General features: G+C 36.5%; 1 protein-coding gene across 1 annotated transcript in view; it reads left to right on the top strand.

The window, feature by feature from the left end:
• Nucleotides 1-16,550, top strand: part of THSD7A (thrombospondin type 1 domain containing 7A) — a 496,180-nt gene that overhangs the window by 286,005 nt on the left and 193,625 nt on the right. Inside the window, exon 5 of the mRNA XM_015134011.3 lies at nt 15,687-15,842. Within this exon, the coding sequence (XP_014989497.3) occupies nt 15,687-15,842 (156 nt within the window). The remainder of the gene's footprint in view (nt 1-15,686; nt 15,843-16,550) is intronic.

Below are 16,550 nucleotides of genomic sequence, written 5' to 3' on the forward strand. Positions count from 1 at the left end.
ACAATACTATTATACAATAACAGTTCTTATAAATATCTCTCAGATAAATGTCTGATAGTTTTCCATGGGATATACCTAGAAGTGTGCACATCTTTTCAACCATACTAGAACATTGCAAATTATTTTACATTTTGATCAAAACAACTTAAATTCCCACCAGCAGCATCTGTTTGGGCTGCTTTATGTCTTCTCCAGCACTTAGTATTATCAAACTTTAAAGTGTTTTGACTGACTAGTGGATGTGCTATTTTAGTTTTAATTCCCTATTCAGTTGATAATGTGACTGTTAGAGGTTAATTTTAGCCTTTTGCAATCATTTCTTCCATCTTCTTTTATTCTCTTCTACTTTATTCGCTTCTCCTTTCTAGCCTTTCTTAAAATTTATTGCAACAGTTATTACACTACTTCCCATATTTCACAAGTCATACATCCTTATCCTATATACATATATATGGATTTTTATATATATGTGGATTTATATATATATATGGATTACCTTAAAATTTTAAGGTGGAGTCGCAAATGAATATAGTCTGTAATTAATGTATTTACCTTCCTAAGAATATTTTACTCTTACAACCCTCCACCAACCTACATATTAGGTAGTCTTGTATTTTACGTCTTCTATCTTGCAATTATTTATAACTGTGTATATTAGTGTTCTACTGCTTCCATAACAAATTACCACTAACTTCACACCTTATCATACAGTTCTGTAAGTCACAGGTCTGGCATGCATCTCTCCAAGCTAAAATCAAGGAGTTGACAAGGTTCCATTTCTTTCTGGAGGCTCTAGGGGAGGAGATGTTTCCTTGCTCATTCACAGTGTTGGTATAATTCAGTTCCTTCGAGTTCGAAGACTGAGATCTTCATCTCCTTTCTGATTGTGAGCTGGGGACTGTTTCCAGCTTCTAGGAATCACCCACATTCCTTGGCTCCTGGCCCCTTTCTCCAAACCCTGCAATGGCGTATCAAGTACCTTTTATACTTGGATGTCTCTCCACTCCTTTTTCTTCCATCTCATCTTTCTAATGCACTCGGGAAGGTTCTCTCCTTTTAAGTAATAATATAATTAGATTGGGTCCGCCTGGATACTTCAGGTCACTTTCCCCATCTCAGGTTTTAAATCTTTAATCACATCTGTGGAGTCCCTTTTGCCAAGTAAGATAACATATTCACAAGTTCCAGGGATTAAGGCATAGAACCTTTGACCATTCTGCCTTTCACACTTTTCCAATTATTATTTTACAATCAGTGCTCAATTTTACTCTTATTTGATATTTTTCTCTAACCACTATTCTCTCTGAAATTTTAGACCCTAGTTATGTGATGACTTTCTTTTTTATGAGAAATAAGTTCTTTAGAAATTTCTTTAATTATGATCTAGTATAGTAAAACTTCCATTTTCTGTCTGAAAATAACTTCCTTTGCCCCTGATAATTAAAGATCCCTGGATATGCAATGCTAGGTTTCCCAGTAGCCATTAAAACAGAAAGTTCTGTGACTTGGGATTAGTAATACACCAGGAGACCGGCCATATTTAGGACTGTGGTACTACAGTAGATCGGGTTTATGTTGTAGATTTCGGGGGTCCTCTGAGGATTTTTCTTATGATACCAGTTGTATAATAAAAGGCTTTATTTTTAAAACAAGACACAGACTTCAACTTTCAGAAAGACAGAGGAGATGTACTTTGTCCTATATTTGCCACTAACTTAAAAAATATTCCCTGGAAGTTGTATAGAAAACAAACCATAAAAAGACTTTGAAAGTTGGAGAGAAGAAGGCAGATAAGCTGGATATGTCAAGGCCCAAAAATGACAAGGTGATTGTTCTCTTGGTTTTCTTTTTACCTCCCATATCTGAAGGTTGGAGCTAAAGAAGCCAATAACCCAGAAACATCAGTGGACACAGATTTGTAAAAACTCTAACAAATTCCTGCTTTTTCTAGCCAAAGGACAAATAAAAGACCAATTTAGCAAGACTCAAAATTTTAGACAATAACCACTCTACCCAGCCAAAAACACATAAAAATAACATGGCCATACCCTCACCCACATCAGCAAAGGGCTGATGGGAACCTGTTTTCGCCCTTGTGATACTGTAATGAGTTGCTCAACACTCCCACTAGGTGGTGTCAGAGAAGGCCGAGTAGGGAACTGACACTTCCATCACTGATAGTTGCTATCTGGTAAAGTGCTCCCCACCCCAACAATGTTAGCGAAAACAACTGGGCAACCAGTACACACAACCACATAGAAGTAACTAGAAGTTCCTCTTTGTTTGTTTGACAAATAGGTAATTGTAGTTGACAAATAGATAATTGTAGTTTAAGTTCTAGGGTATATGTGCACAATGTGCAAGTTTGTTACATATGTATACATGTGGCATGTTGATGTGCTGCACCCATTAACTTGTCATTTACATTAGGTATATCTCCTAATGCTATCCTTCCCCCCTTCCCCCACCCCATGACAGGCCTCAGTGTGTGATGTTCCTCTTCCTGTGTCCAAGTGTTCTCATTGTTCAGTTCCCACCTATGAGTGAGAACATGCAGTGTTTGGTTTTTTGTCCTTGCAATAGTTTTCTGAGAATGATGGTTTCCAGCTTCATCCATGTCCCTACAAAGGACATGAACTCATCCTTTATTATGGCTGCGTAGTATTCCATGGTGTATATGTGCCACATTTTCTTAATCCAGTCTATCATTGATGAACATTTGGGTTGGTTCCAAGTCTTGCTATTGTAAATAGTGCCACAATAAACATAAGTGTGCATGTTATCAATGGAGATTAAGAAACCTGGACTTCTGCCTTCACCTTGCAGTAACAATGTGGCACACATATACCCTTTTTACATTCTGGAGCAGGGTCATAAAAAGCCAGTTTGAAAGAAAGAAAGGATTTTAAAAGATCTAGAGTCTTGTGACATAAAGCAAAAATGTCTGGGTTTCAATCAAGTCACTCCTTATGCCAAGAACCAGGGAGTTACCAGATTCAATGAAAAAAAAAAGACAATAAATAAATACTGGCCAACACTGAGATGATGATGTTAGAATTATCCAACAAGATATAAGGAAGCCATGATGAAAATCTTTCAACAGTTATGAGCATGTTTGAAACAAATAGAAATCTTCAGCAAATAAATTGAAGATGCAAAAAAGAACCAAGTAGAAATTGCAGATCTGAAAAATATAATAACAGATATAAAAAGCTCTCTGTATGGGTCTAACAGCATAATGGAGGGGAGAGAGGAAAGACTCAAAGAACTAAAATACAGAATAATCAAAATTACCTAATCTGAACAACACAGAAAAAAATATAAGGGAAGAAAACTAAAAGTATTTCAGAGACCTGTGGAACTGTAACAAAAGATCTAACATTCATGTCAATGGAATTCCAGAAGAAGAGGAGAAAGAGGGCAGAGCGTAAAAGGAAAAAAAAAAAGAAAGTATTCAGAGAAATAATGGCTAAAATCTTCTCATATGTTGTAAGCAGCATACAGCTATAGATTAAAGAAGCTGGATGAATTCCAAATAAGTTAAACCTGAAGAAATACATGCCAAGACATAATAAAAATCTGAAAACTGAAGATAAAAATATTTGAAAGCACCCAGAGAAAATTGATACCCTTACTACAGGGGAAAAAAAAAAATTAAATGACAGTGAACCGGAAACCATATAGGTCAGAATAAAGTACTATCGTATTTTTCAAGTGCTAAAGGAAAAGAACTGTCAACTCACAATTCAATACTCAGAGAAAATATCCTTCAAGAATGAAGGAAAAATAATGACATTCTTAATGAGGGAAAACTAAGAGAAGTTGTTACCAGTAGACTTACCCTAACAGAACAGCTAAAGAGTTCACTAAATAAAAAGGAAAGATTAGAGGAAGAAACCTTGGAATATCAGGAAAGGAGAAAGAGCGGGTAAACAAAGTATGGCTAAATATAATAGGCTTTCCTTCACTTGAGTTTTCTAAATTGGCAAAAATTATAACACTGCAGTTTATTCAAGGATGCAAGGATACTTCAATATTAAACAGTTAGTCAATGCAATTAACCAATTTAACAAACTAAAAATATAATCAATACAGCAAAAGCTATTTGACAAAATTTAACATCCATTCATAACAAACTCTCAGAAAAAGGAATACAGGAGAACATCCTCATCTTAATAACATCTAAGAAAACCTATAGCTAACATTATACTTAATGGTCAAAGACTGAATGCTTGTCCCCTAACACTGCAACAAATGGTCTACTGGCAATCCTTGGTGCTCCTTGGCTTGTAACTGCATCATTCCAAATTCTGTCTTTGTTAAGCATGGTGCTTCTCTGTATGCCTTCACATGGCCTTCTTACAAGGACACCACCCATTGGATTTAAGACCACCTTAATCTTTACATCGTAAATTATACAACAGTAAGAACTGGGCCATTCTGGAAAATTGAAATCTCAGTATAAACTGAAAGCCACTAAGATCTCTTCAACTAATTATATTTGCAAAGGCCTTATTTCTGAATAAGGTTATATTCTGAGATTCTGGTAGACATGAAGTTTGCAGGAACACTATACAACCAAAGTGCATTGATTATAATAATGTCAATATTCTGGCTGTAATATTGTACTATGTTTATACAATCTTGCCTATGGGAGAAACTGGATAAAGGATATATAGAAGCTGTCAAATTATAATTTCATGTCAATCTACAATTATCTCAAAACATTTAATATAAAAATTATAGATACAATTTATAAGATATATAAACTATATTTAGAGGTTATATAGTAGGTGTATCTTCCAAATACTTCATTGGCCATATTGATAGAAAAAGAAGTGTTAAGATTATTTTTATTTTTTTCCATTTGTAGAGCTTAAACATTCAAAACAATATTTCAGAACCATAAACATTCAAAACACAAGAATTTTTCAGAACCACAGAAATGCATCAGCCTCATTTTTAAAATTTGTTTTGGAAACTTCAGAAAACTTTAGACATTGTTTTGTGACCTTGTGAAGCATTGAATATACATTTATTTAAATCCCCTTTAAATTACTTAAGAACAATAAAATTTCTCCATTATTTTGAGAAATCAAAAGGAAGTCTTCTTAAAGTTTAATATGTATTTCTTTGGAATCTGTATTGGATGAAGAGCCATTTCTTACATAGTAAATTATACAAGAGTAAGAACTGGGCCATTCTGGAAAATTGAAATCAGTATAAACTGAAAGTCAGTAATTTTTCCTAGGTCTGTCCTTTACTTCGTTCGTTGAATCACACTGATTCCAAATAACTCTTGGGCAATTGCAGAGAAGTAATTGTCTTACAGTTTTTGAGGAACTCAGGTAGGATCTATGATTTATACTGATCAGTACGTGCTCTATTTCAAGAAAACCTATAATGAAAATCACCAAAGGAATAGAATTATACATAGCAGGTATTCTTCCCTATGTTTCCTTGATTAATGAAAAAAAGCTTATGTGTACACAGGGACAACTGTAAGTAGAAATCATTTCTTGAGAATTATGTCAGTGTTGATTTGATGGGCTTAGCAGCTGAGCAACCCTCAGGAACACTTTGTTTCAGCAATACTGAAGCAGCTATGTCGTCTGGGGTATATACCCTGGGATTTGTCGTCTCGTGCCAGGAAAATTTAGGACACAGACATACATGAGTTTAGGATTGGAGGTTCAATAGGCAGAAGAGAAGAGAAAGAGAAACATCTCCCTCTCTAGAGAGAGAGAGGGGTATCTGAGTGGAAAAGACCTGAGGGCGGGGGATGTGCTGGATTTTATAGTCAGGTTTGAGGAGGCGGTGTCTGATTTACCCAGGGCTCACAGATTGGTTTGATTAGGTGTGATGTTTACATAGCTTAAAGGAAGGCTGGCCTCTCAGTCCTAATCTTATTATGCAAATGAACTCTCCTGTTGATCGGTACCATCTTGTCTGCTCCTTACTGTACACGTACGGGGCTGATAAAGAGAAGGGAAGATGGGGCTGCCATTTTAAACATGATTGGCACAACCGCCAGCTTCTATGTCTGCAGCTCAGTTTTACAGGCTGTTCTTTGTTAAAAAGGAAAATGATTCGGGGCTGCTTTTCATTAAAACGGAAACCTTACCAAGGACTTCTGTACCCTCACAATCCTAAGTAATTTTTTGTTAACTCCTGTATCAATACTTCCTTGAGCCTTTATTCATCACATTTCTCTTTTTGTAGCTCAAAATTTTGTGGCTGATTATTCCATTTAATTTATTGAAAATACACCAAAAGCTAAAATAAAACTTATTAAAAGAAAAAAAAAGGTGGCCATGAAGTAAAAGCACAATGTTTTAACCTGTTTCCTTTCTTTGCTTGTTTAAATTAGGGATTGGGAGTGTGTGTGTATGTTTCCCCCCGCCTCCACCCAGCTTTGAAGTTCAGGGATATATGTGCAGGTTTGTTACATGGGTAAATGGGGAGTCATGGGGTTAGTGTCTAGATTATTTCATCGCCCAGGTAATGAGCATAGTACTCAATAGGTCGTTTTTCAATCCTCACCCTCTTCCCACCTTACACCCTCAAGTAGGCCCTGGTGTCTGTTTTTCCCTACTTTGTGTTGGTGTTTACAAGCTTCCACTTGTACGTGAGAACATGCAGTATTTGGTTTTCTGTTCATGCAGTAATTTGAATAAGGATAATGACCTCCAGGTCCATCCATGTTGCTGCAAATAACATGATTTCTTTCTTTTTTGTACCACATTTTCTTTATCCAGTTCACTGTTGATGGGCATCTAGGTTGATTCCATATCTTTGCTGTTTTGAAGAGTTCTGTGATGAACATGTGCATGCATATGTCTTTATGGTAAACTGATTTATTTTCCTTCGGTTATATACCCAGTAGTAGGATGGCTGGGTCAAATGATAGTTGTTTTAAGTTCTTTGAGAAATCTCCAAAATGCTTTCCACAGTGACTGAACTAATTTATATTCCCACTAGCAGTGTATAAGTGTTCCCTTTTCTTAGAAACCTTGCCAGCTTCTGTTATTTTTTGACTTTTTAATAGTAGCCATTCTGACTGGTATGAGATGGTATCTCATGGTTTTGATTTGATTGTCTCTGATGAATAGTGATGTTGAGCAATTTTTCATATGTTTGTTGGCCATGTGTATGTCTTCTTTTGAGAAGTGTCTATTCATGTATTATAGTTTGCCCATTCCTTAATGGGGTTATTTTTTGTTTAAATTCCTTGTAGATTCAGGATATTAGACCTTTGTCAGATGCATACGTTGCAATATTTTCTCTCACTTTGTAAGTTATCTGTTTACTTGGTGGATAGTTTCTTTTGCTGTGCAGAAGTAGCTCTTTAGTTTATTTAGGTCTCATTTGTTAATTTTTCTTTTTGTGGCAAATGATTTTGGAGCCTTCATCCTGAAATCTTTGCCAGGGCCTATGTCCAGAATGGTATTTCCTAGATTTTCTTCTAGAGTTTTATAGTATTAGATCTTATATTTAAGTCTTTACTCTATCTTGAGTTGATTTTCATATATGGTGAAAGGAAGGGGTAGAGTTTCAATTTTCAGCATATGACTAGATAGTTATCCTAGGATAACTTATTGAATCAGGAGTCCTTTCTGTATTGCTTGTTTTTGTTGAGTTTGTTGAAGATCAGATGTCTATAAGTGTGTGGCTTTGTTTCTGGATTCACTAATCTGTTCCCTTGATTTACGTGTCTGTTTTTGAATTAGAACCATGCTGTTTTGATTACTACAGGCTTGTAGTGCAGTTTGAAGTGGGGAATGTGATGCCTCTGGCTTTGTTCTTTTTGCTTAGGATTGCTTTGGCTATTTAGGCTACTTTTTGGTTCTACATTAATTTTAGAATAATTATTCTAATTCTGTGAAAAATGTCATTGGTGGTTTGATAGGAATAGCAATGATTCTGTAAATTGCTTTGGGCAGAATGGCCACTTTAACAATATTGCTTCTTCCTATCTGAATTAGTTCATTTTCACACTGATATAAAGAATTACTTGAGACTGGGTACTTTTTAAAGAAAGGAGGTTTAATAGACTCACAGTTCCACATTGCTGGGAAGACCTTGAGAAACTTACAGTCATGGCAGAAGGCAAAGGAGAAGCAAGCACCTTCTTCACAAGATGGCAGGAAAGAGACAGCAAAGGAGGAAGTGTCACTTCTAAATCGCCAGATATTGTGAGAACTCACTATCATGAGAATAGCATGGGGGAAAGTGCCCCCATGATCCAATCCTCCTGCCAGGTCCATCCCTTGACATGTGGTATTACAATTTGAAATGATATTTGGGTGGGGACAGAGAAACAAACCATATCACTATTCAAGAGTGTGGAATGTTTTTCCTTGTATTTGTGTCATTTCTGATTTCTTTGAGCAGTGTTTTGTAATTCTCATTCTAGAGATCTTTCACTCCGTGGTTAGCTGTGTTCCTAGGTATTTTATTCTCTTGGTGGCTATTGTGAATAAGATTGCATTCCTGATTTGGCTTTCATCTTGGATGTTATTGGTGTATGGAAATTCTGCTGAATTTTGTACATTGATTTTGTATCCTGAAAATTTGCTGAAGTGTCTTATCAGGTCTAGGAGCCTTTGGGCAGAGATTATGGAGTTTTCTAGGTATAAAAGCATATCATCTGTAAAGAGAGATAGTTTGACCTTATCTCTTCCTATTTGGATGCCTTTTATTTCTTTCTCTTTCCTGATTGCACTGGCTGAAACTTCCAGTACTATGTTTAATAGGAGTGGTGAGAGTGGGCATTCATTTGTTTTATTTTAAGTTCTGGGGTACATGTGCAGTATGTGCAGGTTCATTGCATAGGTAAATGTGTGCCATGGTGATTTGCTGCAGCTATCAACCCATCACCTAGGTATCAAGCCCAGAATACATTAGATATTTTTCCTGATGCTCTCCTTCACCACACTCCCCCAACAGGCCCTAGTGTATGTTGTTCCCCTCCCTGTGTCCATGTGTTCTCATTGTTCAGCTTCTACTTACAAGTGAAAACATGAAGTATTTGCTTTTCTTTTCCTGCATTAGTTTGCTAAGGATAATGGCTTCCAGCTCCATCCATGTCCCTTCAAAGACATGATCTCATTCCTTTTAATAGCTACATAGTATTCCATATTGTATATGTATGACATTTACTTTACCCAGTCTATCATTGATGGGCATTTGGGTTGATTCCACGTTTTTGCTATTGTAAACAGTGCTGCAGTAAACATGAGCATGCATGTATCTTTCTAATAGAATGATTTATATTCATTTGGGTATATACCCAGTAAAGGGATTGTTGGGTCAAATGGTATTTCTAGTTCTAAATCTTTAAGGAATCACCACACTGTCTTCCACAATGGCTGAACTAATTTACATTTCCACCAACAGTATAAAAGCGTTCCTATTTCTCCACAACCTTGTCAGCATCTGTTGTCTCTTGACTTTTTAGTAACAGCCATTCTGACTGGCATGAGGTGGTATTTCACTGTGGTTTTAATTTGCATTTCTCTAATGAATAGTGATGTTAAACCATTTTTCATATGTTTGTTGGCTGCATGAATGTCTTCTTTTACGAAGTGTCTTTTCATGTCCTTTCCCACTTTTCAATGTTGTATTTTTTTCTTTTAAATTTAAGTTCCTTGTAGATTCTGGATATTAGACCTTTTTCAGATGGATAGATTGCGAAACTTTTCTCCCATTGTGTAGGTTGTCTGGGTATTCTTGTCTTGTTCCAGTTCTCAAGGTGAACTTCCAGCTTTTGTCCATTCAGTATGATATTGACTGTATGTTTGTCATAGATGGTTCTTATTTTTTTAGGTATTTTCCTTTGATACATAGTTGGCTGATGGTTTCTAACATGAAGTGATGCTGAGTCAAAAGACTTTTCTACATCTATTGAGATAATGTGATTTTTGTTTTTAGTTGTTTATATGATAAATCATATTTATTTGTTTATATTGAACCAATCTTTTGTCCCAGGAATAAAGCCAACTTGATTGTGGTGGTTTTATCTTTTTGATGTGTTGCTCGACTTGGTTAGCTTGTATTTTTTGAGGATTTTTGCATCTCTGTTCATCAGGGATATTGGCCTAAAGTTTTCTTTTTTTGTTGTTGTGTCTGTGCCAGGTTTTTGTATCAGAATGATTCTAGCCTCATGGAATGAGTTAAGGAGGGATTCTTTCTTACTTTTTTGGAATAGTTTTAGTAGGGTTAGTACTAGCTCTTCTTTATATGAATGGTAGAATTCAGCTGTGAATCTGTCTACTCAGGCCCTTTTGTGGTTGGTAGGGGTTTTTTATTACTGATTCAACTTCAAAACTTGTTATATGCCTGTTCAGGGTTTCAGTTTGTTTCCTGGTTCAATTTTTGGAGGTTGTATATTTCTAGGAATTTATCCATTTCTTATAATTTTTCTAGGTTGTGTGCATAGAGGTATCATAATAGTCTCTGAGGGTATTTTGTATTTCTGTGGGGTCGTTAGTTATGTCACCTTTGTCATTTCTTACTATGTTTAATAGGATCTTCTCTCTTTTTTCTTTATTATTCTAGCTAGCAATCTATCAATCTTATTTATTCTGTCAAGAAGCCAACTTTTGGTTTGGTCAATATTTTTGTGTGGATTTTTATTACATTATTTTCTCCAGCACAGCTTTGTTTTTGGTTATTTCTTGTCTACTGCTGGCTTTGGTGTTGCTTTCCTCTTGTTTTTCTAGTTCCTCTAAGTGTGATTTTATGTTAATTTGAGAATTTTCTAATTTTTTGATGTGAGCATTTAGTATTGTAAACTTTCCTCTTAACACTGCTTTAGCTGTGTACCAGAAAGTCTGGTATGTTGTATGTTTGTTTTCATTAATTTCAAAGAATTTCTTGATTCCTGCCTAAATCTCATTGATTACCCAAAAGTCATTCAGAAGAAGATTGCTTTAATTTCCATGTAATTGTATGCTTTTGAGAGATCATCATGGTATTAACTTCTGTATTTATTGTGCTGTGGTCTGAGAGTGTGGTTGATATGATTTGTTTTTTGTTGTTGTCGTTTTGTTTTGTTTTTTTGAATTTGTTAAGAATTGCTTTATGTTCAAGTATATGGTCAATTTTAGAGTATGTGCTATGCGCCAGTGAGAAGAATGTTTATTCTGTTGTTAGATGGAATGTTCTGTAGAGGTCTGTTAGTTTCATTTGATCAAGTGTGAAGTTTAGGTCCCAGATATGTTAGTTTTCTCCATCCCTTTACTCTGAGCCTATGAGTGTCATTGCATGTAATATGGTCTCTTAAGATAGCATACAGTTGGGTTTTGCTTCTTTATTCAACTTATCACTCTATGCCTTTTAAGTGGAGTGTTTAGCCTATTTACATTCAAGATTAATATTGATATGTGAAGATTTTATTCTGTCATTATATTAGCTAGTTGTTGTCTAGATTTGATTTTGTAGTAGCTTTATAGTGTCAATAGTCTGTGTACTTAAGTGTGTTTGTGTGGTGGTTAGTAACAGTTTTTCATTTCCATGTTTAGAACTTCCTTAAGGACCTCTTGTAAGTAATTTCCTTACTCTCTTTCAGGGATGCCAGTGAGTCATAGATTTAGTCTCTTTACATAATCCCATATTTCACATAATTCCACATTTCATTTTTTAAAATTTGTTTTCATTAATTTTGTCTGTCTGATTTGATTTGAAGAACCACTCTTTAAGCTCTGAGATTTCTTCATTAGCTTGGTCTATTCTGCTGTTAATACTTTCAATTGTATTATGAAATCCTTATAGTGAGCTTTTCAGATCTATTAGATCAGTTGTTGTTTTTTTTTTTTTTCTTAAAATGGCTATTTCATCTTTAGCTCTTATATCATTTTACTGGATTCCTTAGATTTCTTGGATTGGGTTTCAACTTTCTCCTGAATCTCAGTGATCTTCATTGTCATCCAGACTCTGAATTCCATCTCTGTCATTTTAGCCATTTCAGCCTGGTTTAAAACCAGCACTGGGGAACTAGTGCAGTCATTTGTATGTAATAAGACACTGCGGCTTTTTAAGTTCTCAGTGTTCTTGTGCTGGTTTTTCTCTCTCTATGTGGGCTGATGTTCCTTAAATGTTTGAAACTGCTGTCTGTTGAATGGGGCTTATTGCTTTATATTCTTTGATGTCCTTGAGGGTTTGACAGTGGTATAAATTGGGTTCGGTCAACTGGCTTCATTTCTGGGTGATTTCAGGTGGCCCAGGCTCAGCTCAGCACACTGGGGACCTCAGACCAGGCCCATGGCTTTGTTCTCTGGCCCCTCAAGGTTAAGCACCTGCTGTGCTGCAAGGGCTGAGGTCAGCTAGCAGCAATACTCTGATGGAGGGTGCTGGCAAAAGCACTACATTGGGGTGGTGACAATGCGGTCCACACTTGTGCATGCATGCCATCAACTACAGGGCAGCAGTGTGGCAGGGTCCACGTGTGTGTGTGTGTGTGCGTGCTCACTCGCGCGTGTGTGTGCCAGCAACAGCAGAGCAACAGCAGTGTGGTGGGCCCTGGAACAGTGGTTGGGGAAGGCTGCAGGCAGGAGCATGCTGGGGAGGGCCCATCTGCAGAAGCTCTCTAATGGTTAGGTGGTGCCTACCAATGAAGGAGTTATGGTAGCAGCTTCTGGAAAGCACCCCCATTGGGCATCTGAGATTGTACTGCAAGTGGGCAAGGCCAGGCAGTTACCTTGGGACAGGTTGAAAGATAGGGGGTGCTCAGATCAGACTGGGCCTGTGCCATGGGGAAGAAAGTTATGTTGTGTTCATGTCCTACAGTCAACAAAGGCCAAAGCCACCTTAAAGAATGTAGTGAGCCTTGGGAAATGGGCATCTCTGGCCATGCTCTACTGCAGCTATTTCTATGTCAAACGTTCTGAATTCTGCACATATTAGAGTCCTGTCCCTGATAACTCTCTGATAAGCTCTCTCTGCAAACTCAAATGTCTGTGTGGGGAGTGGGTTCCCCTGCAGCTAGGATTCTGGGGTCCGTGGCAAGAGTGGGCCATTCCATGCCTATTTAATTCATCCATTTCCCAGGAGCCCCTCAGGAACAGGGATGAATCTTGATGCTCAGTAGCCCAGTGCAGAGTTCCCAGCTTCCTCTTCTTTATCCCAGGTTCTATGTTCTCCCTCTGTCCACTTTCAATGCCATCCTTCTGAAGATCTGGTTGGAGGGTGCGGGTCTTCTTAATGGGCTGGTCTCTTGGTGGGGGAAGCTTTTTCTGTCAGCCATCTTGCTTAACCTGTTTTCTTAATAAAACAATGTTTGCTTCCTAAAGTTTTCAACCTTATATATAAAATAAATTCAGACCCTAAGATTCCTCACAATTTCATACCCAGTAAATTTTATTTTAAATAAATTATTATTTCAAAAACAATATAATCGCAGCAAGATTTAAAATGACTTTTCACCAATTGAAGGAAAAAAACTGAGATTTTGAGGTCTCTTACCCAAAACTTCTCATTTTAAATTAGGTACTTTGAAAGTTTCCATAAGTAAAAATCATTATTTATGTTAATTTGCAGCTAATTTGCTATGTAGTATAGACTCTTCTGCCTATACATGTCTTTAAAAGAATCCATTTTTATGTGAAGTACTTATCATTGATGTTATTTTTTATATTCAGAGTGAACCATTTATTTCTATATTTTCTGTCATCAGTGTGCCAAACACTTTTGCTACTGGAAAGCAATAAAATTAATCATTTTTGGCTTTGGCTGCTGTTAGGATGCACATAAACAGCAATCCTGATGAACTTCAATGAGAATGCTCACTGTGCTCATACTAAGCCAATTAGTGCCCAGTTATTTATTTTCACTGTAGTGGCGAGTGTGGGAGTGGTGGGGGTGAAGAAGTAGGGGAGATATGGAGAGAGAGATAAGGACTACTAGTAGAGAAAAGGAGACATAAAATTGGCAGAATACTTTTCAGAACAAAAACTGTGGCAGTAAAGAATCAATGTGATAGGCTTTAGATAGCATTTATGACTGTGCTTGTGTGCGTGAAAACTTACAGGATTGTAAAAGTGCTTACAATTTGTCTTCAAGTTTAAACTACAAACAGACATAGTACTTTCATTTAAAAGTTAGGAAAATATAGTTTAAAATTTTTAATTTCTCTGTGAGCTTCTACATGCAATCCCATGCAATTGGAATTTGATAGTCCTTTCACACAGGGGATTGAGAAATAGCTAAGCATCCATTGTTTAAGTCATTTTTTTCTACAAGCATGGGCTCACCAAATTATCAGAGTGACAAAGGAATTAGCTATTGTTCAGGAAATGTATGACCAAAATAATTATCTTTTTTTAATTTTTATTTATTTATTTTTTTTTGACAGAGTCTTGCTCTGTTGCCAGACTGGAGTGCAGTGGCGTGATCTCAGCTCACTGCAACTTCCGCTTCCCAAGTTCAAGTGATTCTCCTGCCTCAGCCTCCCAAGCAGCTGGGACTACAGGTGTGCAGCAACACGCCCAGCTAATTTTTGTATTTTTAGTAGAGACGGGGTTTCATCATGTTGGCCTGGATGGTCTCTATCTCTTGACCTCATGATCTGCCTACCTCGGCCTCCCAAAGTGCTGGGATTACAGGCAAGAACCACCATGCCTGACCACATATTAAAATTTTTTAAAAACAAAAGCAACTATGGCTGTCAGGAGACAGACAGACAGACAGATATTTTATAGATAGATAGATATTATACAGCTGAACTTGATTCTCTTCCTCTGTCCATATAGCTTTACATATCTTTTCATCAGTTAGTCATTTTTAATTAGTTCTATATCCAGAACTATGGACATGTATTGACCTTAACTGTCAAATATATACAAAAGAGCCAAACTGCAGGCATTAAAAAAACAAAAAAGAAGCAAGGACAAGCAACATTTATCCACAGTTTATTGGTCAACTTATGAACAAAGGTAGATAATTATAAATTAGTATCCTTACTGATTAGTAGATTTTTTTTTATACTTTATGTTCTAGGGTACATGTACACAACATGCAGGTTTGTTACGTATGTATACATGTGCCATGTTGGTGTGCTGCACCCATTAACTTGTCATTTACTAGATTTGTGTCACATATGCAGATAATATATTATTATTTAGATGTTTTGGAAATAATTCAGTGAGTACAGTGAGTACTGTAGCTGGTGGTACAAAGAGTAGCTCCCATTTGAGATCCTTCTTCATCTTACCTCTCAATCTCTGTGAACCAAAAGAGATGGGAGAGTGCTCCACCAGGAACTACTCAGTGGACATTTTTTTCATGTATGTTAAAGCTATAGTCCCCCTCCTATTGTGTTCGGTCCTCTAAAGTTTTCTTTTACTTTCTTAGAATATTGCTGTAGAATTTTAGATCTAACCTTAAGGAATATTTTGCAGACTAGGAAAGTTACATTCAGAATTATCAGTTGCATGACCAATTAGTGGTAAAACTGGTAATCAAACAATTTGCAAGACATCTCCAGTTTCCTTTGACTACACTATCCTGCCTCTTTTATTTCCATTCATTCTTTTTATTCTCAGGATGTGGCTGAGAAGCATTGGAATGATATCTTGGTAACACTTCTTTAAGGATTTTCCTTTTCCATACACACAGAAAAATCGTATTGCTGGCCATATGTTTTCCTTTTGTTTATTTTTTTAATATGTGTCTGTATTTTTCTCTAGCCTCAAAGCCAGTGGACTTGAAATTATGCACTGGCCCCATCCCTAATACTACACAACTGTGCCACATTCCTTGTCCAACTGAATGTGAAGTTTCACCATGGTCAGCTTGGGGACCTTGTACTTATGAAAACTGTAATGATCAGCAAGGAAAAAAAGGTAGGTCACGTGACTATGACATGCCTTTTATACCCACCAGTTGTATCAAATCATGAATTATTTTTAAAATGCTCTTCTGTATTCCTTGTTTGTGGTATTTTCCAGAATGGCTAAAGACTATTAATTTCAAAAGATGAATAAACCTACTCCAGTGATAGTACCAGAAGATTAAAACAGAAGAACATAGGCATAAATGCTTGTTAATTTAGACAAAATGATGGAGAGGATCTGAGACAGTTTAGGGCAATGGTTAAGATGAGCTGTGGGGTCAGGCCTGGGTTGAAAAAACCTACTGTGTCCCTTACTGTTTAGATAAGTTAGCTAACTTGTCTAAACCTTCGTCCCCTTATCTGTAAAAGGGATGTAACAGTATCTGCCATCCAGGTTGTCTCTAAGGAATCAATGAGATAAACATAAAGCACTTAGTTTAGTGCCTGACCCATATCTAGTGCCCAGTAATAAAGCTGCTTATTACTTTGAAGAAAAAAATGTAAAAACCGTATTACTGTCATAATGCAAATGATAGAGGAATAGAATAAATGCAATGGTTTTCTTATGGTGGACGTGGTGAGTTAATTTTCACATGATCTTGTGATTAAAAACATTTTTCTATTTTGTTTCCAAGGCCAGTCTTCTAGTGATTCTAGTATGTTTACATAGCAATAAATAGACTTATTAATTTTGTTACACCCTGTCAGGAAGGGCAAC

The sequence above is a fragment of the Macaca mulatta genome, chromosome 3, assembly GCF_049350105.2.
Source record: "Macaca mulatta isolate MMU2019108-1 chromosome 3, T2T-MMU8v2.0, whole genome shotgun sequence".
Classification (NCBI taxonomy): Eukaryota; Metazoa; Chordata; class Mammalia; order Primates; family Cercopithecidae; genus Macaca; species Macaca mulatta.